This window comes from Pseudophryne corroboree, chromosome 1 (genome assembly GCF_028390025.1).
Source record: "Pseudophryne corroboree isolate aPseCor3 chromosome 1, aPseCor3.hap2, whole genome shotgun sequence".
Classification (NCBI taxonomy): domain Eukaryota; kingdom Metazoa; phylum Chordata; class Amphibia; order Anura; family Myobatrachidae; genus Pseudophryne; species Pseudophryne corroboree.
This window is the reverse complement of record NC_086444.1, coordinates 1,216,397,115-1,216,420,985: the sequence shown is the minus strand read 5'-3', so window position 1 is coordinate 1,216,420,985 and position 23,871 is coordinate 1,216,397,115. Positions and strand designations below refer to the sequence as shown.

At 40.7% G+C, this 23,871-nt stretch overlaps 1 protein-coding gene across 1 annotated transcript in view; it reads right to left on the bottom strand.

The window, feature by feature from the left end:
• Positions 1 to 6,205: 6,205 nt before the first annotated feature.
• The window catches only part of LOC135051850 (probable metabotropic glutamate receptor mgl-1), a 141,390-nt gene continuing 123,724 nt past the window's right edge, over positions 6,206 to 23,871 (bottom strand). The window contains exons 6-8 of the mRNA XM_063957409.1: positions 21,519 to 21,749; positions 16,119 to 16,242; positions 6,206 to 7,110 (exon numbers count right to left, since the gene is read on the bottom strand). Coding sequence (XP_063813479.1) covers positions 6,206 to 7,110; positions 16,119 to 16,242; positions 21,519 to 21,749 — 1,260 coding nt within the window. The remainder of the gene's footprint in view (positions 7,111 to 16,118; positions 16,243 to 21,518; positions 21,750 to 23,871) is intronic.

Sequence of the window (23,871 nt, the reverse complement as noted above, 5' to 3'; positions counted from 1 at the left end):
GGGGAAGACGGGGGGGGCGCTCATTTCACCCAGCGGGTGAAATGAGTGACCCGCTAGATTGGCCTGCACGGCAGGCCAATCTAGCACCAGCGATAGCGATGCGTGGGGCTGCGCATCGCTATCGCTGTAGGGGCTACACACGGAGCGATCAGACTTAAAATCTAAGCAATCTAGTCAGATTGCTTAGATTTTAAGCAGCGATCGCTCCGTGAGTACCCCCCTTTAATCTCATTCTCCTTTTGTTGGTGATTTTTAGAGGTGTCTATCTTGTGAGTTTGTTTATGTTTACTCATATATGTCCTAATCTGGTCATTTTTATAATCAAAAATATCTTGTTTGATTTTTTCTGCTTATTCTCCATTAGATTCTTTTCAAAGTTTATCACTCTCTCATTTATCTGTGTGTCTTTCTCTTTAAATTATACTAGGGTGATATATTTGTTTATAGGTTTCTTTAAATTGTCAATTTATTTTTCTATCATCTGGATTTGAAGGATCTATACCTTACAATTAGCTTCATAAGGGATAGTGAACAATTGTCAAGTAGATCATCCCATTCCTTTTGAAATTCCAGATTGTTAGAAAAGATAGAATTTTTAAACAATCGTAGACCTCTTGGAATCATTTTTTTGTCTATATAATTTTGCAGATTAATGTTATCTAGCCAGTTCTTGGATTTGTTTTTTAGTAAATCCTCCAAAGTATAAAAGTCCTTATTTATATTATATATTTCAGAATCAGGTTCATCAATCACAGAATGTCCCCAATTAACTATTTAGGATTGCCTTCTATCATTTCTATTTTTAAAATTGGAGTAACAACCCATGACTGCTGCGTCTGGGTAAGGACAAAAATTGGTAAATAAATATGTGGGTGGGTCCCAGATTCACCAGTTTTCCTATATTTGTCTATTTTCCATTTAGTCGGACTGACAACCCCTATAGTATCAGCTTTGACAGCGCATCTGGGACCAACCCATATATTTATTTGTATTACTTAAGCTGCTCACCCTCCAGTGTGTACTCAGAGAGAGTTTTCAGCACAGCTGGGAACCTTGTGAGTGATCGGCGTAGGAGGCTACTTCCTCAAAATGTGGAAAAAGATGTTTATCAAAATTAACTGGAAATTCCACGAGGAAGACCTTTCCCAGCAAATACATCAAAATACAGAGACATCTGTAATGGTGGATTCCAGCAGGGGATGTATTAATATTGTGTGTTGGTGATGATGATGATGATGATGATGATGATGTACATACTGATGAGGGTGAGGATGAGGATGGTAATGGTGGTGACATCTTCTAGACACTGTAGATCTGTTGCTTTAAGGCAGTTGGTAGCTTGTTTTTTCCCCAAACAAACCAATAATTTAGGCCACAAGTGTGGCAGTCCTTGTCGCTGAAATGATTGGTTTGTTAAACTGTGCATGTCCTGTTTAATATCCAACAAAAGGGTGGCTGGGCCCAAGGACAATTCCACCCTGCACCACTGTTCATTTATCCCACTGCTGTGTGACAGTGTTTCATAGATATCCTACAAACTGCCGTATGTTTGTGCCACTGCTCTGTCGCCTAGTAGAAAGTATCCAGCCAGCTCACTGCAGACTTTGACCTAATGTGGATGAAAACCACATTGTGAGCTATAAGGTAATTAAAATTGTCTGCAAATGACTGGAAATTAATTTTATTGATGATAATAATTCTCTAGAGATCAAAAAATCCAAACATAACGTGATTTTGGCGGTTCTTGACAAGTTTAAAAAAAACAAACAAACCCAAAGGCCATCATGGCTGTTTGGCAAATCCAAATCCCGCCAATGAATCCAAATCCAAAATCCAAATCCAAATCATCGGATCCAGTGCACATCTCCAATTTCAACATGTATTATGTTTTGTGCACAGACATATTTGTGGTTCAGATGTATTTCTTATGGTGATCTTCAGGTTACATGGGTTCCCTGAGGACATTGTTTCAGACCTGGGGGTGCAGTTTACCTTCAGATTATGGAAAGCTTTCTGTTGCAAGCACTTTAATATCAACCTGAGCTTCTCTTCAACTTTCCACGTGTAGAGCAAAGGCCAAACTGAGAGACTAAACCAGGATGTCAATTATTTATCAGAATTTCTGTATCTGCTAATCAAAACAATTGGGTGTCTTGTTACCATAGGATGAGTTTCTTATATATCACAGCCAGGGGGTGGCTGGAGACTTTCAGCCACGGGAGGCAGACTCAACTTCACAGGGCATATGCAGTCAGGTGGCCCTGGAACACTTAAATTCCACTGGCCCAAGGGGCACAGGGCACCCTGTCCCCTTGCCCAGCCAGCCCCTGATCACAGCATATAACATTGCGCTTTCAATTGGAACAACAGTAATACAACAATACTGGGTAATACCAGACAGACATAGAAGTAGAAAGGCTCCGCTTTCAAGCTTACAATCTATAGGGAAGTAGGTATTGATTCACAAAGTTTAGTACTAGGTCTAGTCAGATTGCAATGGTTCTTAATGGGCTGTATGATATCTTCAACCAACAATGTTGACCAGAGGTCAGGAGGATGTCAAATTGAAGAAAAAGAAAATACTATATTTGAGGCATTGGGTAGAGAATGCTGTTGGTCAGGATGCCGGCAGTCAGAATCTCGACTGCAGCATACTGATGTTTGTAATGCTGCAAATATTCCTCTAACACTAAACCCCCCTTTGTGTAGCCTAAACCTAACCATTCCTCCCCTGTGCCTAACCCCCCATTCCTCAGCCTAAACTTAACCCCCCCCGGGCCGCAGTCTAACCCTAACCCTCCACCCACAGCCTAAACTTAACCACCCCCCTGTGACTTACCTCTGCAGTCTCCCAGTGGTTGCTTGTTTGGGATCCCAGTGGTTGGGATTCCGGCACCGAGTAGGTGACCCTATTGGGATTTTGGCGTCAGAATTTCGACTGCCTGGAAACCAACCACCTGGATCCTGACCAAATGCCTATGTGAGGATGTGTGGACTGTACAGAAGTGATGTAATTAGACATGAATTTTTATGAAGGTTATATGGGCGGTACCAGAATTTGATACAGTAAGTTTGAGTTTTCAGGGAACACTTGAAGGTTTGAAGCCTGGAGGATAGTCTAATTATGCATGGGAGGGCATTCCTCAGAGTTGGTGAAGCCCAAAGGAAGTTCTTCAAATGTGAATGGGAGTGAGTAATGTGCATGGATGAGAGACTCATATCTAAGCCTTATATCTACGTAAAAGTATTTTAGATTGAATACGGTAGAATACAGGCAGCCAATGGAGGGACTGACAGAGCAGATTGGTAGAAGATGAACGTCTAGCGAGGAAAGTTGTCCTCACAACTGCATTCAAAATGGATTGTAGTGGAGATAGGCTTTTTTTGGTAAGAGCAGTAAGGATACTATTGCAATTATCAATACGGGAGATAATGAAAGCATGGATTATAGTTTTTGCAGTGTCTTGTGTAATATACTGTATTGTCAAATTGTGGATATGTTTTTAAGATATGTGTAACATGCTTTAGAGACAGATTGAATGTGGGGAGTAATGGGCAGTTCATAGTCAAGGATGAGATCTAGGCAGTGAGCTTGTGTGGTACGGTTGATTGTCAAGTATTAACAGTAATAGAGTTATTAGGTTGGTAACTACTATTGGTTGGTGGAAATATAATCATTTCATGTTTTGGAATTATTAAGTTTGAGGTGGCGAGAAGACATCCAAGGTGAAATGGCCGAAAAACATTTAGTGATGCGGACCAATACCAATGGTGTCAATCTGAAAGAGCTAATTAGTTTTCTAAGATACAGTATGTGGTATAGATTGAAAAAAAGCAAAGAGCCTTGCGGTACTATGACTGAATGAGGTTGTGAAGAGGAGGTGGAATAAGGGATGTGAACACTGAAAGAATGATTAGGTATGTATGATGAGTGCTGCGCTGGGTGTAAAGTGCAAAGTGCAGATTGGAATCAGTATGATTTACCGGCAGGCAGGATGTCTATTTCCCCACAGCAGCATCCCACCTGCCAGTATGCCGGCAGTGGGGCAAGTGCTAAGAGTCCCCTTGTGGGCTCACTTTGCTTGCCACACTGCGCTTGCCCTGCTGCAGGCTCGGTGGCTCACTGATCTCACCACAGAATCTATTCCCCCTCTATGGGTGTCGTGGACACCCATGAGTGGGAATAGTCATGTTTTACCGGTATTCTGGCTGGCGACATTGTTGGCTGTCAGGATTCCGGTGTCGGGATTCTGACCATCGGGATTATGACAGCCGGCAAATTGAACTTGATCCCTGCAGTTTAATAGGAAAGGTCTCACAGTGCTTCTAACTCAGATTTAAGTGATGTGTGTTCAGGTCAGCAGCGTCAGAAAGTTGGTGCTGGGGGTGCGGCCCACACCCAGGTGTCACCCTCTGAAGGTGTGACACCAAAGTGCCGGCTCTTCTGCAGTGACAGGAGCCGAGTGCTGCAGTGTGATAATCCTCTGCAGCACTCAGCTCCTGTCAAAGGTTAGGAGCTGGAACTGCAGCTGCACAGTCTCCGGGGGTAGCCAGCATCTCCGGGGAAGCTGGACTTGCCCCCAGAGAGAAGGAGAAGCTGAGATCTGTGAGACAATGCCCCTTTAAATTAGGCCATGCCTCCTTTTTGGGCAGCCGCAGTTACGGCGGGGTGAATGGGGGGGTGTAGTAATGCAGAATGTGCCTCTGGTTCAGGTTACTCATACTGGAGTTGTCTGTAGTGAAGTGTAAGTGGACTCACATTTGTTGTTTGAAAGCAGTCCTTATTTATTCCAGATTTTGGGCAGAATGTTCTCCTTCTGATTTCCTGTAGTTTAACGTTAGTGTAACGACAAAATTATGTTTACAATTTTAGCTATGCTTTGAATAGGTGTACAGTACTTAGAATAGATGGACACAATCCTCTATCAGCCAAACCTCTATAATTCTCATTAAAGCTTATCTTTCTAATCAATTGCTGACAACATGCAACACCATCATACACCTATTTCCATCCATGATGTGTGGTCAAGGTAGGCAGGGGAGGCAGAGCCTCACCTTTCACGGTCCAGTATTCTCCAATGATTTGACTATAAAAATGAAATAGAATAATACAAAAAATATATTTTATAACTTGTAATAAGGGAGGCTAATTGGGATCGGGATCGACGGGATCCTGGGATTTAGGGCCAAAAATGGCCAGGATTCAATCCCGGGATTGGAAGGTCCAATCCCGGGGATTAAGTCATCAGCATTAAACGTCCATAGGACTCTCAGATGCTGCCCAGCTTCCTCCTTTCGTCTCCCCTGGCGCAGCGTTAGGTCACGCTACACTGTCAGCTGCCGCTGGGGGAGAGAGAATGTGGAGTTCCCCACCCACGGTATACGGTTAGTTATGTGTGCGGGGCAGGCGGAGCGAGGGGGTGGCCACATAGTTAAAAACCAATCCCGGGCATCCTGGGAATCCCGGGATTGCCCATTTTTCAATCTCGAAACCCGGGATTGAAAAAATGGACCGGGATTGGTTTCCCTACTTGTAATTTTATTGTATTATTCTAATTATTTTTGTAGTTATAGTTGTATTATTTTAATCATTTTTATGTTTGTAAACCTGACTGTGATACTAGTTAGTGCCTCATCAGCTATTGACCTCAACACACCTCACTGATATCCATCCAACCCTCCACCATCATTCCCACCCCTCTCAATGTTACTTGTTAGTTTCCTTCTTGTTTTTGTCAGTATGTTTTTGTATTTATTTCTTTTTTCATTTCATGTTGAAAATACATTCACATTATGCTTGTAATCATTGGTTATTTTATTGATGTCACTGTTTTAGTATATTTCTGACTACAAATAAATATATATATATATATATATATATATTTATTATATATATATATATATATATATATTTAAATAAATATTTATTTAATATAAAAACAAAAATTACATGTGAGGATCTGTCCCTGCAAGCCCACATTAAATTCCAACAGACAATGCTGCCGGACATGTAACATTTTTTTACAATTCATTTAACACCTAATTTCATTTTAATAACATGGATATAGAAAAGCTATATTAGGATAAATGTCACATTATAATGTTTATTGCAGGCAGTTTTACATTTTCACAACAAGACTATGTAATAGTGGATGAATTTAAAAAAAACATTGATTAAATGTGTTAATAACATTGATTACATTTTTTAATAACTTCTCATTAACAAATGTGTTTTACTGTTTATTTCAGGTCTCAGTAGAATATTGTAGCACTTAGGAAAAAATATACAGCTCAGTATTCCAATACCTGAAGCCAATATAGCAAACACCTCTACAATGACCACTTGTTTCCCCTTACTGCTCAGATAGGCAGGTATGGCACAGACCCACACACTGCAGAACAACAGCATGCTGAAGGTGATGTATTTGGCCTCATTATAGATGTCAGGTAATGTCCTCACCATGAAAGCTAGAACAAAGCTCAAAGCTGCCAGAATCCCCATGTACCCCAACATGAAACAAAAGGCAAGGATAGAACCATCATTACACTGGATGATGATCATCCCAGGAGATGACTCCATGTCATACTGTTGATTAGGAGGAGAAACTGATAACCAAATAACACTCGTGAGAACTTGAACACATGAGCAGATAAACACTACAGAATTTGGCAACTTAGCACCAAGCCATATTCTCCAGGAACTTCCAGGCTTAGTTGCTTTGAATGCAATGCAAACCATGACAGTCTTGGCCAAGACAGAAGATAGAGCAACAGTGAATAGTATTCCAAAGGATATTTGGCGTAGCATGCAGGTGATGTCCACTGGATGACCAATGAACAGATGCACACAGAGTAGGTTAAGCTTGAGGGAGATGAGAAGAATGAAGCTAATGTTTCTATTATTGGCTTTTACTATGGGAGTGTCCCGGAATGAAACAAATATTCCAATCATAAACACAGATAAGATAAAAAATATGACAGATATTGAAGAAAAACCTATAGCTATCATGTCTGTCTTGTATGATAGAAACTCTAATATTCTGGGAATACACTCATCTTTATATTCATTAGACCACTCATCATCTGCACATTTCTGGCAGTTTTCACTGTCTGAAATATTAATTGAGAATAAAATGTTATAGCAAACTGTACAATATTACCATATTATCCTGTAGAGTTCTGTAAAAATCCCTTTCACATTGCTGAAAATACCTCGATTATTGCTGGGTTAACCTAGGGCACAGATCAGTGTGGAAGGCTCCCCAAAAAATAGCCTAGATCCACTGACCAGGGAATCAAACTTGGGTAGTGACATGAGTTGGTCCCAGCAGTACCCAGGTTAAGTGGCAGCATGATCCGCAAGAGCAGAGTCTTCTCCTCTAATGTGCCTTTCCTTCTCTTACTGTACTTACACTATATTTTACTCAATACTCCCTTTGATGGCACCTAACACTTAGTTTTGTGCATATGCCTTGTTCTTGTTCTATATTGTCTGAAACTGTAAGTGCTTTTTTCTTGTTTTGCTAGTTTGTTTATTTACTCTTTAATGGGCTCTGTGGTACCCTTGTGCCGTCATATAAATAAAAGATGATAATAATAATAATAATAATAATAATAATAATCATGTAACCAGGGTCTTGTTAACACTCTATTGAGAGCCGTCTCAATGGTGCTTAGAGATGATCTTATCTACAAACATCTGCAGAGGAGAAGCCCTAACAATAACCCAGGTCTGTGGTATGAATGGGTTTTATGCTGCTGTGACATTGCTTGAAATCCATTTACATTATAGACAAAATAGATGTATAAATCTCCCACATTTGGATTGAAACACACAGCGCAGCCAATCCATTGTATTATTTTATTAGAAGCCTTGCGTGGGATAAACACAAGAATATCCTTACAAAGTATTACAGATGTAGAGACGCTCATCCTGGCTTCACTGCAGCAATATGTGCACACCTGGAGCGCCTTGTTGCCGAGCTGTGGCAATTGACGCTCAATACATTCTTAATTTGTGCGGGCACGACAGAGGCTCACATGCATGCTGGGCGTGCGGTCACAGCAAATAAGGTGTAAATGTCCCAAGGTGAAGCCACGATGAGCATGTCTATATCTGTAAGAATCAACTAGGGTTGAGTTTGCCAAAAGGAAAAAAGGAACAGACTAGTGGCACCAAGTGGTTCTTATCTGCTGCAAAATTCTATGGGGAAAATTTACTAAAGCTTCTAAAACAGAGAACTGTGATGTTGCCCATAGCAACCAATCAGATGCCCATAGCAACCAATCGAATGCATTTTCTAAAAGGCGATAGAGAAATAATAGATAGCATCTAATTGGTTGTTATGGGCAACATCATCAATTCTCTGTTTTAGAAGCTTTAGTAAAATTACACCGCTAATTGAACTGAATAGTAACTTACTGTAGAACCATTTACGCAGAAATAATTGCCAAATCAAGTTTTTAGTCTACAGAATTTAGTGACTGTTCTCAGAGTGGGTCCCATTCACCTTCTGGGCCCTTGGGCATTTGCCAGTCTAGCTACTCTGTAGTTACGCCACTTCTTCAGTGGGTGAAACTAATTTAGATGCATAGTAATAAATCACACATTGATTACTTATGTATCTTAATTTAGACTCACCAGTTTATGCAAAGTAGAACATTGCTGCCAATGTATTGTTACTGTATGTGCACAATATTTTCTGTACTGTTAGATGAATCACAACAGTTGACTTCAAGACAGCAAAATTATCTTAGCTGTTCATGGATATCATACATCCAGCTTGTATTTATCTGAGGACACCCATTTATTAATAATGTGACATACTGTATTGTACACAAAGGATAAAATAGACAAATTATGGCAAACTATGCTGACATTGCTGCCTGCTTTCTCAAGTATACATATAAATACACAAAAAAGACAAAAGAAGTCATTAAGTGAAAGTGCACTCAGATTCCCTCTATCAATAAAATAAATTCTATGTTGGGCTTCCTGCACTTAGCACCAATGTGGTAGCTATCGGTCTACACATGATTTGGTGCATGATGACTGTGTATGACTGAAATAATGTGAGTCCCTTCTGACATACAGTATATGTATGGTTGTGAACATTTCTGTGCATAGTGTGATCCTATTGTTTGAGTGCATTTCTTAAACTGGAACACAAACGGGGTTAATGGCATGTTGTGTGGGTTTCTGCAGGAGGGTATTAATACAGTGGCCTGGCGAGGTGTGAGGGTGACTGCTGCCCTGATGTACTGTGACTTATGGCTGCCTGTAAGTTAACCTAACAGATGCATGAGTTTCATGTCTTGAGAAAGGTCTGTTATCAGACTGAAACGTCGACATTGAACACTGATATTGAATTATTCATTTTCCTGACAAGGAAATAAAGCTAAGATAAATTGATTAGTAAGTAAGTGCCCTGGTGATCACCATACATGGTCCACCTCCTGAAAATATATTATGGATGTTATTCCATGGAACAGACCACAGCATTAAATGGTTTATCTGAAGACGAGAGTGTGGAATACTAACTGACTTTACTTATGATTGGTACCTATGCAATTTTGGTACTATCATTTCTGGCACCCATCATACAGTACTAATTATCTGATGATATAAGGACATAAAGAATTAATCTGTAGATTTGGACACAAATTGTTTGTAGATTCTGAACTAATGGCACATGGAAGTGGATTACTTCTGAATGAAACACTCCTATCACAGGCTGAATAGGGTACTGTAGTGTTAACGGATGATAATGCAGGCTAGCTGAATAAACTCCATATGAGAAGGTACATATGAATCTGATGGTACCCATTAAGACCAAAGTTGATACTGTATTTTCTATGGGCTTACCTCAGAGTTGGCTGAATGAAGCCACATGCAAATTTCTGACTGTTGATTATCCCATTTGTCCCATCCTGTACACACTGCCCAAGGTCCACAAAAGCCTTAATAGACCACAAGGGAGAACTATAATCTCCACTAGAAGATCACTGTTACAACTGTTGGCTATTTTTTGTCAACCAGATCCTTCAGCTGTTGGTATCCAAAAACCCCAGTTACTTCATGGATATAAATGACTTCCTAAATAAGCCCAGGTATCTAGACACTATTGGTAATTATGTTCAGCTAGCTGCCATGGATATATGTTCCCTATTAACTATTATACCAACTTTGGAGGGCCTTGGAGTACTCCAAGGGGCTCTGTCAATGAAGTTACACACTGAGTTAACTGTTAGTTATATCTTTGAGTTGGGAAAATTGGTGCTGAAGGGCATTTTATGATGTACTATTTACAATGTTTGGGCACTACTCTGGGCTCCAATCTGGTGACCTCAAATGCAAATTTGTACATGTTGGTATATGAGGTTACAAACATTTTGTCCCCATTTGGTTGTAACTTTATCTACTTAAACGGTTCATTGATTATGTAGTCCTGCTAAGGAGAGACACTTAGGAGACTTTCATTGCAATGGTTGAGAATCTGAACAACCTTGATCACCCAGTCAAATTGACATGCTCTGTGGGTGAAGTGAAATTAAACATTCTGGATATTACAGTTTCAAAATTGGTGATACACTCTACTTTATACCATAATGAGATGGATATAAATACTGTGGTGCAAGCACAGAGCTATCATCCACTGGCTATGAAAATTTGTCTTACCAAATCCCAGTTTCTTACATAATAACTCCATTCTTTTTTTGGGGCACTCGTAGTTAAAGAATTAGGAGTACAGTACTTGTATGTGCGTTGTGGCTATTCCTCTAAAACGTAGCTATTAATGTATTATTACATTAAAATGAATAGAGATAGATACCCAAAATAAATGAATATGCTTCTGGTGCTATAGATAGAAATTTAGCGTGTATACATTGAATACAAAAATAAATACTGTATATAACAATTTTTGTGGTGTGACTTAAAACCACACATATTATGTATTTATGCATGAATGTATGTATGTATGTATGTATGTATGTATGTATGTATGTATGTATGTATGTGTGATACTTTTATACTGACATAATTCAACACTTTTATTTGTGCCAAACTGTAGGAGATCTCCTACAGTGTGATACAAATAAAATTGTTGAATTATATCAGTATAAAAGATTCAATGTATACACACTAAAATTATATTTATTGCACCAAAAGCATATTACTTTAATCAGGGTATCTATCTCTTTTAATTTTAACTTAATAATACATTAAAAGCTACAGTTTAGACTAAAATCCAAAATTCACATACAAGTATGTCTGATTCTTTAAGTAAGTCTGTTCCCCAAAAAGAGTCTTCCTTCTCTATATATCTACATTATGTACCTCTGACTCAGGGGAGCACCACCAACCCTTTTTCATATACTTGACTTTCTCCAGTATAAATATTAATGTATTTGGTTTCTACAGATATTGGGACTACTCCTACCCCTCTATTCCATAACATATCTCCAACTAAGGGAATGGGACAGGGATCTAGTGCATATACTCAACCCCAGTGTTTTGTCCATAATAACTCTGTTTCAAAAGTGGCAGAGACACAATTAAGGGAAATGAGTGAGAGGTTCCTGGAATGAGATTATACTAAACTGATTATATGGAAATGATAGAAAATTAGACATTTTACACTCCCACTGAATAAATTACTATGACTAAGCAACCATCATCATGCATGATTTTACCAATGATGGTCTTCAATAGAGGTTAAAGCTTAAAACAGCTGTTGCTCAGACCAGCAATGACCCCATGAGTGTGTACTGGTTATTACAGCAGAAACAAGGATGTGTGAGCTGCAGGTACTGTGTTATTTGAAGGAGTTTGATACAGGGCCCCTATTTTCCACATCCTCACTAAGTAAAGCAGCTTAAAAGCCAATATTGCCTACACTATTTGATGGATCATGTCATTTATATCTTGATAACTACATGTAGTTTGTACTACTTTGGACTCACTAATCATGTTTTTCATAAAATAATGGTGAATTATAGGACCAGCATTAGGCTTGCAATTCAGACTTTTGTGTGTTCCATACCAGTGGCCAGACACCTTCTTGAAAAGAATCATCAGGTGGCCTTCTTGAAGCGTAGGATAATTGACTGTGAATATATCCTAGAATGGTGAAAAGACTGGGTGATTAAATTACATCAAAGAGAAAATCAATGGTTCAACCACTTAGACATTGTCACGACTAGAGGGCTTAATGATACAATCCCTTGTCAGTATTACTTTATTCAGCCCTGAATATACTAACCTCACATTATATTTTTGTGTTATATTCCTTATTTTTATTTTATTTTGGCTATTTTCATTTTGACTTTTGATCCTTTTTGTTCACTTGGTGATGTTTTTTCTGATATACGTATGTATTTATGTTTATGAATGTGGGTATCATGTGTCTTTTTAGGTGTATGTGTTCACCTGTGTGTGTACATTTCTGTGCATGTATACATATGTGTATGTGTATATGTTTATAAATGTATGTATGTAGGTATATTTAAATATTTTTTTAGAATTTTCTTTGTTTTTTATTATTTTTTGTTCTTATTATTATTTTTATTTCTTTACTCTCCAAAGTTTCTATATAGTTTACTCTATATTCAATTATTTTCTGTTCTATATATTTTTTTCCCTATATTGAATTTCAAAATGTTTTGTGGAAGTTTATATCTTATCCATTTTTGGTATGTTGTACATTAGTGGTTCCAGTATTACATTAGACTGCATAATTTGGTGCTCTTTTTTTGCAGTGTCCACTTTGTTATAATCTAGTGGTACTGCATCTATTATTTTAAGTTATATTTTAAGAGTTCTGAATAAGTTTTATGTGTTTCTTGTATATGTGTATACTATTTGCTCTATTCTTATGATGTCATTGTATGCGTTAATTACTTAACGCTATTACCAGTGAAAGAATGCCATATTTTAATAATATGCCCTTAGTAATGTTCAAGAACATGTTGATATTAACATGCATCACCTGACCGGGACTTTTTTTTTATTTAACGCCTGTAATGTGGGTCCAATATGGTCCACATTTCTTGATAGTAGAGATGAGCTAATTTATGATTTGCTTAATTACTGGATTCTATTCTATAGTAATGAGCTGATAGGAAATCGATTGCTTGGCAACTGCTCTGGATCTACTCTCTAATTTATGCCTGAGCATATGCGCAGTTCATTGCAGTCCCTGAGTAGAATGCAGTTGGAATACGCTTGCACCAACCATGTTAAGGGTAGGTGTGCGTGAAGCTGAAAATGATGGGATAAGAGTCATTGGTGTTCTAGCAGTGGCTGGCCCAAAGGCACAAATAATAAAATTATATAACTTTATTAGACTGGAACTGAATGTGGCTTGACAATCTGATTTGTGTTGAAGACAGGGGAGACTGGATAGATGATTCAGGCTTTAACTGGATGTGAGCCATGCTAGAACTGGATTGGTAACTAGACCAGGCTGGAACTGGATTTGTGACCGGACTGGACCAGATAGATGACAGGGCTGAAAACAGATTGGTGACCGGACTGGAGCCGGATAAGTGATTGAACTGGAACTGAATATGTGACTGGTCTGGATCTGGATTGGCAAATGGACTGGAATCAGGCAGGTGTTAATAGAACAGAGTCTCTGTAGAACCAGACTTGAACTGGAGAACTGGGGTAGAGCAGAGACTAATAGTAACAAGACTGGAACTGGATTTGGCTGGACTGGAACCGTATGGACACAGAGTATCAGGGAGTTCAGCACAGAGCTGTAATTTCATGGTAAACAACATTGTACTGCAAACTTTTGAGTGTCCAGAAAGCTCCCCTTATAGGTAAAATTGTTCCCTCATTGGATGCTGCATTAAGCTAACTGGAAGCAGCACTCAGAGTGGCTGGAAATGAGCAGGTGATGGAATCCAACATGACTTCACCCATACTCTGGTTTTGGAGGAAACTCTGGCATGAGGTCAGAGTGCCAGCATGTTGTGGGAGCATAGAGGGAGCAGAGAGCTGCAGAAAGCCACACCCAGAGTCAGCTACAGGCTGCTAAGAGCACTATGCAGAGACAGCGTGAGTGGACCTCAGTGGCAGCCGGGAATGATGTGTGGATGCAGGGAGAGCAGGCCTCATTATCAGTCAGGACAGACACAGCAGCGGTAATAAAACTTGATTTAAAATTCTGTAACATCCGGTGCTTAGCGCCAATGTGGAAGAAACAGTCTGCATGTGATTTGACACCTGATAACTGTGGATAGCTGGATAGCTGGATTACTGTGAGTCCCTACTGACATATATTTATGGCGGTGGACATTTGTGTAGATAGATTGATCCTATTGTTTGAGTGTGTTTCTTAAACTGGAACACAATCTGAGGTTTATGGAATCTTGTTTGGATTTCTGCAGGAGAGTATATTGCTGCCCTGATGTACTATATTGTGTCTTACTTTACAGTATGTCTGCCTTCTAAGCTAACAGATGCAAATGAGTTTCATGTCCAGAGATAGGTCTGTTATCGGACTGAAACTTCAACAACGAACACTGACATTGAATTATGGATTACACTTACTAAGAAATAAAGCTTGGATGCCGCATTCTGCCTACTGCACTGCCCCAGTGATTTCTAGGCAACTGGGACTTCAGGTGGCCCCAGTGGTTCCTAGTTCCGGCTGTTGCCTACCAGCTGGACTGATTGGGTGTCTTTTCTGTTAAAATACAGTCAGTCCCACACACCCCTGCCATTGATAGCTCCATGCTTACTGTAGGTGTCTTGCTATCTGGTCCTGTTCCTGTGCTCCTTAAAGCCTGGTCTGCAATTGTGCTGTGTGCATTGGCTTTACCTATTGCACCTCACCCGAATCATCCAGCCTTAAACTTGAAACTCTGCTTCACCCCTGCATTACTATTATTCCTTCCTGCAAGTCCTTTCAGCTATCACCGTCTCTCCCTGCAATTTGAAGACTAGTAAACTCCTGCACTGCTACAATCCCATCTGTCAGCTGCTATTGGTTCAGATCTATCCAAAGGTTGTTCAGCCCTGCTGCATCTATCATCATTTCACCCCTGCTGCTGCCCTGTGGACATTCCTATCTCATTACACATTACTATCATTGCCTCAGTCCTGCTCTGTGGTAACACCAGCTGCTAAAAGACTTTTGTCATTGCCACAGTCCTGCTCTATAATGTCCAGTAACTATCTGCTCCAGCTTATCTCCTGTGATTATATAAGCCCCTACTGTTTACAGTTTAAGACCTGGTGACATCCAAAGTACCAGTGAGTGTGTCTAACTCTAAGGGAACAATGGTTGGTTGTTATAGGTAGAAGACCTCTTTTGTGTTGCTCTAGTGGTCTTATAGAATTACTTGCGTGATTACTTGCGTATCATAACAATATATGTATGTGTATGACTATGTACAGATGTAGCCATGTTCACATTTGCTGCATGGCATACCAGGCTGCATCTTATCACAGCAGGAGATCGCTCCATTAATTCCAGTCAATCACTTTCCCATGAAATCCTCATTGCGAGCGGGATTACAGTGGCATCTTGGCATATGCGCATTGCAACTGCAGCACTTGCGCTGTCTGACGATAATTTCTCACTTGCATAAACAATGGCTATAACATAAAGCGTGAATTAGGCCAAAAGTCAAGTAAGCAAAACCGGCAAAAGAGCCAAACACGGACGCTACAGCATCCAACACAGAATCAGGCCCTAAGTGTGTCAGATACTGGGGAGAATATTCATTTTTACTTATTCACAGCAGTCAGAGATTTGACACTCTTAGAACCGCATCTGTGACTCTGCATCAGGCCACATATGTTTATGGCACGGGCAATAACCTTGTCTATTATACTTTATCATAGTGATGTATCTATGTAGCAGATCTTATGGCAGTGTTTACATATAATGACAAATGATTATGGACATTTATAGACATTAAATATAAAGATGTGCCAACTAATTCTTCCAATTTGTTTCTGTCATTATAAGAAAAATGTAATCTTTTTGCTAAATTTGAAGGTCAATTAACGACCAAATCTGTGATATGTATCATCTCTACCACTCTCCACACACGGACACAGGGCTGCAGGAATGTAACATGAAGACATATAAGATAAGTACCAGACACATTGGATATCTCCCCCTCTGAGCATGGGATACAGTCATAGCAGCAGGTGTGGGATCCTTTCCTCAGGGCCCGTCTGGTTCCTGGAAGACAGACTGCAGTACACAAGCCTTGTGGAACCTGGGAATGATAAATATTAAAACTGTTCCCAAATATATGAGCTGATTACATTTGTATTTCTATACTTGTGGCCATTGTTATCTTCTGGGCATGGCCTGATCAAATACTGTACAAAGCATCATCTCAGTAATAGCAGATAGCACTTCAGGACACATCTACAATCATTTTCTCTGAAATGCGGGGGGGACGCCTACTTCCCAGCACGGGTGCAAATGCATCGCACGGTGGTGATACTTTTGCACTCGCCTAGTGGCTCCCTACCTGTGCAGCCACCCACCTTATTTTGGGTCACAGCGAATGCTTGTGATGTCACACCACTGCCGTGGCCTGCCCCAGCAATGGTCCAGTTATGCCTGCATTGTCCAGACCGTGCCCCACCAACAGTGTTCTAATGACTTTGGCATACCCCCTCCCACCCCATGACCACCTCTGCCTGTCAATCAGGCAGACTCGATTGCAGCAGTGAGATGCTTTTGCATCTCACTGGGTCTTACTGGGTGCGCACATGCAGTGTGGCCATTGCGGCATGCACACTCCAGAAAGGGCTTCAGGCTTTGTTCACTGTTGTACCAGCGATTGGGTCTGATATAGGCCATATGATCGCTACTTCCCAAGGTCTTCAAGGTAAATATAGGTAAGTGCTGGTGCAACAGAACTCTATCCCTCCTTCCAACATTGATATACAGATGGGTCCTCCATTAACCTTGGCTGTTTCTGCGCCTAGATGGAGTTTTAGTCATGCCTAGGTGATAGATTAGGTTGTTGAGTTTAATCACGGACAGACTCATTGAGTCACGAGCATGCAAAACACATCTCCACCACTGGGTGGCTAATGCTCCACTAATCCAATACTTTAGTTTGAATAGCGGTGGATTGATCTACAGTACAAGCTCTGGCAAATGGTCGGTGATGACTGTAATGTTAATATACAATCCTGTACTGCATAGTGTACACACAGATGGTGATCAATGGTCAGATGGAGAAAGTAAGAAAAAAAAAGTTTATACAGACACAAATGAACATATTAAAACATTTGTGTATGCATACACAACTAATGTGTGAAAGGAATAATGAAGCTCATTGACTTAAAAGTATGTACAGTGCACTAAATACTGTGTTTTGCAATACGAGTGTCCGAGTCCCCTAGCAGCATAAGCAAACACCAATGGGAAGGAATCGCTGCTTGCATTACTTTTATACAAGAACTTGTGTAACTTCCATGCAGCGACATAGGTGGGCAAGCAGTGAAGGCTTCCGCCTCCCATGCTGAGAGTCCCGGGTTTGATTCCCAAAATGCCAATCTATATTTTTTTCCCTCTGACATTAACTTTACTATTTTTTTTCTTTGCAATCCATTGTAATACATTCAATGGAATGTTGCACACAGGTTTCACATAAATCAGGGTAAATCTGCAGGAGCGACTCATTCCACTATCTAAAATACACAGCGGTAATGAGCACCCAAAGACGTACCAATAAATATAAATTAGTGTATTCTGACGCAACTAACTGTTTGAGCAACACAGTACTGTAGGTCATTGGCATTAGAGAATCTGTGTTGTACTTTATACATCTCGGTAAATTATTAAGAATTTGTATTCTCAATCACTGCTGACAATAGCCAAACACTGCCGGGAAAGCATATAATTCATAAAAAAGGAGCTTTCAAATACTGTAGACCTGCTTTTTGATGGCATATTCAGATAGTCATGCACGGATCAGTGAGATCCGTGCATGCTTCTCTGTGGAAAAGGATCAGAAATATTAAAAAATGTAAAAAAACATGTGTGGGTTTCCCCCTCCTAAGCGTAACCAGACTCGGGCTCTTTGATCCGGTCCTGGTAGTTTAAATACCAGGGAAAAATTGACGGGGGTCCCCCTGTATTTAGACAACCAGCATCAGGCTCTTGGGCAGGCCCTGGTTCCAAAAATATGGGGGACTAAAGACGTAGTGGTCCCCCATATTTTTAAAACCAGCACCGGGCTCCACTAGCCGAGAATATAATGACACAGCCGGGGGACACATTTATGTAGGTCCCTGCAGCCATGGCATTAACTCCCCAACTATTCACCCATGGGCGGTGTACCCTGGTGGAGTGGGGACCCTTTAAATCAAGGGGTTCCCCCTTCCAGGCACCCAAGGGCCAGGGATGAAGCCCAAACAAACAAAATATGGGGAAAGGCAAACAGAGAAAGAAAGGCTAAACAGAGGAATTTAGAGAAGATATTGAAAGTGACTTCCCAACAAATGTATTCCCTAAGAAATATTAATCTTGCGGATAAATCATTAAGTCTGGATCATATTATTCTCCTTAAAAAATGCCTATCCTTTTCTCCAAATGCCCATTAAAACATATTTGAGTATGAATAAGGCCTTCACTTATTTGCAAGGAAACTCCTACTGAAAAATATTTTTTATTCAGAAACCAGATAAAGCAGTAGGACCTTTGGGATGTATAACAGATGATGCTAAAAAGTAAATGGTTTTGAATTCCAAATTGACAGACTCAATCATACTCCAGAGTGGCCTTAGTGTAACTGATACATTATTCTCATTATTCTTAAACTAAAGAGGAAATCTACTTTAAATCACAATGTCTCTATATCCCCCCCCCCCCCCCCCCCCCAGGCAAAAATATTCTGTGAACTAATCTTTGAGGAACAGATCACTTACAGGATTCTAGGCTTGTTCATCAAAAGGATAATCTGACTAGGGGTGAGAAAAAAAGCATTGGATGAGATACAGGAGTGGCAGGAAACTATAATGAAACCTTCTAATAAAAGAGGAAACATAGTTCTTTGGCCTAGGAATATGCATATAGCAGAACTGGACAGATGACTGAAAGAAGAAAGCAGTTATAAACGATTGGTTATCAATCCTACTAAAAACCACTAGGATCTATGTGATAATATTATTCAGAATACTCTTCGAAATGGGACCATTACAAAACAAGATCACAAATTTCTGAAGGTCACTATTCCAAAAATACCCACAAAGTATTTACTAACCAAAATCCATAAAAATGTTTAAAAATACATGACAGCCCATTGTTTTCCGGAGAAAGCAAGTATTTTTGTTGACCACCACTTAATAAAACTTGTACTCTTTTTATCCTCTCACATCAGATACTCACTTAATGTACTCACTAAACTAGAAAATATCCATTTTAGCCCTAATGTGTGACTTGCAAGCTGTGATGTTGAAAGTATACGAGCATCAATCATGAAATTGGATTTGCAGCCATAAGATAATTCATTAATATGGAAACATCACGATACTTCAACAAATTCATCATAACCTTACTGAGATTTGTCCTGACCAAGAATTACTTTGGGCCTAACTCAGAGTGGATCACTTCCGCAGCAGCGATCACAGTCTGAATACTTTTGTGGAGTGCGCTCGCGCACCCCGGGAACCCAGTGAGATGCTAAAAGCATCTAAGGGCTGCAATCACCTGTGCCTGATTGACAGGTAGAGGTGGTTGCAGGTTGGGAGAGGGCATGCCACTGGTGTTAGAAAGCAGTTGGCGGGGTGCAGTCCAGACAATGCAGGCATGTCCGGAACATTGCAGGGCAGGCCGCGGCAGCTGCATGATGTCATACGCAGCCACTGCTAGGATGTGAACTAGCTGTGCAGGCAGGGAGTTAATCTCTGGGTGCAAAGGTATCGCTGCTGTATGATGATTTCACACTCATGTGGAGGGGGCAGAGCCAGACATGCGGGGCAGACTAGCCCTGTGCTGGGCATCCCGCCGCATGTCTGAGAAAATGATTGTAGATGTGATAAATTTAGCACATATATGATTAGGTCTGAATTAGGCCCTTTGTCTGCAATGAAGTCTCATACCTCCAAGTTAGAGGTACAGTGATGGGGATCGCATGTGCCCCCACATATGCTAACCTCTACCTAGGGTGGTTGGAAATGGATATTGTTTTTGGAGAGCAGCATGACAAGTATGCCAAACATGTGGTAATTTGGCTTTGTTTTAGAGACCATATCTTGATTATATGGGAGGGTGATGACAATTTTCTTTGGGAATTCATCTCAGTATTGAATTTGAATCAATTAAATCTCAAATTAACTACTGTGATAGGTAAAAGCCAGATTTACTTCCTGGATTTGACTATCAATGGAGGGAATTTATCCACGGACTTGTACCATAAAAAAAAAACCAGGAAACAGATTGATGTGGAATTGATGTGGAATACCGCTCAACCAGCGCCTCACTGAAATGCAGGCAGATTTTTTTCAACTCTTAGATCCGTATGCCTCCTTGAGTCCTTTTCTATATGAAGCGACTCTCAAATCTCAATCACAGGATTAATACCGGAAAGAGAGATGATTGGCAGAATAGTGTTATACTGTATAAAATGTATTTACATTACATTTAGGACATGCAATTTAAGAACAAATTAAAAACACAAAAAAACACACAACCGTGGTGCAGACATTCACTAAAAGGGCTGGCACCCTTGGCAGTGACAGTAGTGGTGGCTAATTACCGGCTCTTAGAAGAGAACTCGCTCATATCAGTTCTGTACACATGAGTTTGAACAGAGTATATCACCAGGCTGCAGCTCAGGGATTCCTCAGTCACAGGACTCTTTCTTAAGTCTGCACTCCTCGTCATCCGCATAAAGGGGTCAGTCCCAAGAGCACCCAGGCGTTACGACCCTCCACGTTTCTTTCTCAAGGTCAGCTCAATTGTGCGGATGACGAGGAGTGCAGAGTTAGATTTGGGTGGGTTATTTCGTTTCTGTGCAGGGTAAATACTGGCTGCTTTATCTTTACGCTGCAAATTAGATTGCAGATTGAACACACCACACCCAAATCTAACTCTCTCTGCACATGTTAAATCTGCCTCCCCTGCAGTGCACATGGTTTTGCCCAACTGCTAACAAAATTCCTGCTGTGGTCAACTTGGAATTACCCCCCATATTTTATATTTTGTGTGAAACTATATCAAACAAATCAGTTTTGTATAAAAAACATCACTTTTGTGTAATGCATGAAAAAGTAAGTGATAATTTAACACCTGTGAAAAAGCGCTGTGATATGTATTTTTCACTGTGTTTATTTACTGTATTAAACATCAGGGAACATTGCACTTGGTTCTTACCTTGTCGGTAAGGAGTGAATAGTGTGGCTCATACACTTTTATAATATTGATAAACGTTTGTCATTATTAAATATTGGCAATATGTTTTTTAACTTTTTAAATACTGTAAATCAGCTTTTTCTAGAATATTCCATGCCACTCATTTAAGACCTTTACCTTTCCATGTTTCCATGCTATATTCCATGGTAAAATTAGAAGCTGCTGATCATCTGGAACATTTGGATTAAATCTACCAACAGACTTCAGATAAATAATAGTTTGATTCCTTATTTCTTTAGATGACCAGTTTTCAATGTCCATAACTTCAGGATATTCTCCTTTTTCATCAAAATATATAGTTTCGTTATATGGACCAGTGTAGTTAATTTTATTTACAACATTTCTCAGCTTTAGAATAAAAAGCAAAAAAAAAAACCAGAAAACAGTGTGTTAGAATTAGTAAGCACTTTAAAGATATGCGTTATGCTCTAATTAGATATGAGCGGTTTAGATTCTGTAGAATCAGAACTGCTTCGAACACCAGCCCTGGGTGTTCCCAACAGACTCTGATCCCACTGCAAGACCGAACGGCATCCTCCCGGCATCAAGTTCTTGTGGGAAATGGATTGTATATACTGTAAGGCACTGTGTCTGGGGCTCTATGCCATTTCACAGAAATGCACGCTGTTGTATGCTGTCCTGATTCTACTCTATTGACTGTGTGCTGTGTACAGGCTCAAAAGTGGCTCTACTATAGGGGGACATGCTGCTGTGTACTGCACTATACTCTGCTGTTTTGTGCTGTGTCCAGGCTCATTAGTGGCTGTGCAGTATAGTGACTGTGTATAGGGGCATGGTACACGCTGCTGTGTTCTGTGCTATACCCTGCTGTGTTGTGCTGTGTCCAGAATCATTAGTGGCTGTGCAGTATAGTGACTGTGTATAGGAGCATGATACATGCTGCTGTGTTCTGTGCTATACCCTGCTGTGTTTTGCTGTGTCCAGACTCATAAGTAGCTGTGCAGTATAATGTCTGTGAATAGGGGGTATGCTGTATGCTGCTGTATATGGCTGTGCTCTGTATAGTGACTGTGTATAGGGGGCATGCTGCACTCTTCTGTGTGCTGCACTATACCCTGCTGTGTTGTGCTGTTCCAGGCTCATTAGTGGCTGTGCAGTATAGTGACTGTGTATAGGGGGTATGCTGCACACTGCTGTGTGCTGTTCTATTCTCTGCTGTATTGTGCTGTGTCCAGACTCATAAGTACTGTAGCTGTGCAGTATAGTGACTATGAATAGGGGGTACACTGTTTGCTGCTGTATATGGCTGTGCTCTGTATAGTGACTGTGTATAGGGGGCATGCTGCACGCTGCTGTGTACTGCACTATTCCCTGCTGTTTTGTGCTGTGTCCAGGCTCATTAGTGGCTGTGCAGTATAGTGACTGTGTATAGGGGCATGGTACACGCTGCTGTGTTCTGTGCTATACCCTGCTGTGTTTTGCTGTGTCCAGACTCATAAGTAGCTGTGCAGTATAATGTCTGTGAATAGGGGGTAAGCTGTATGCTGTTGTATATGGCTGAGCTCTGTATACTGACTGTGTATAGGGGGCATGCTGCACTCTGCTGTGTGCTGCACTATACCCTGCTGTGTTGTGCTGTTCCAGGCTCATTCGTGTCTGTGCAGTATAGTGACTGTGTATAGGGGGCATGCTGCACGCTGCTGTGTGCTGTGCTATTCTCTGCTGTATTTTGCTGTTACCAGACTCATAAGTACTGTAGCTGTGCAGTATAGTGACTATGAATAGGGGGTACACTGTTTGCTGCTGTAAGTGGCTGTGCTCTGTATAGTAACTGTGTATAGGGGGCATGCTGCACGCTGCTGTGTTCTGCACTATACTATGCTGTATTGTGCTGTGTCCAGGCTCATTAGTGGCTGTGCAGTATAGTGACTGTGTATAGGGGGCATGCTGCACACTGCTGTGTTCTGCACTATATTCTGCTGTGTTGTGCTGTGTCCAGGCTCATTAGTGGCTGTGCAGTATAGTAACTGTGTATAGGGGGCATGCTGCACGCTGCTGTGTTCTGCACTATATTCTGCTGTGTTGTGCTGTGTCCAGGCTCATTAGTGGCTGTGCAGTATAGTAACTGTGTATAGGGGGCATGCTGCACACTGCTGTGTTCTGCACTATATTATGCTGTGTTGTGCTGTGTCCAGGCTCATTAGTGGCTGTGCAGTATAGTGACTGTGTATAGGGGGCATGCTGCACACTGCTGTGTGCTGTGCTATTCTCTGCTGTATTTTGCTGTTACCAGACTCATAAGTACTGTAGCTGTGCAGTATAGTGACTATGAATAGGGGGTACACTGTTTGCTGCTGTAAGTGGCTGTGCTCTGTATAGTAACTGTGTATAGGGGGCATGCTGCACGCTGCTGTGTTCTGCACTATACTATGCTGTATTGTGCTGTGTCCAGGCTCATTAGTGGCTGTGCAGTATAGTGACTGTGTATAGGGGGCATGCTGCACACTGC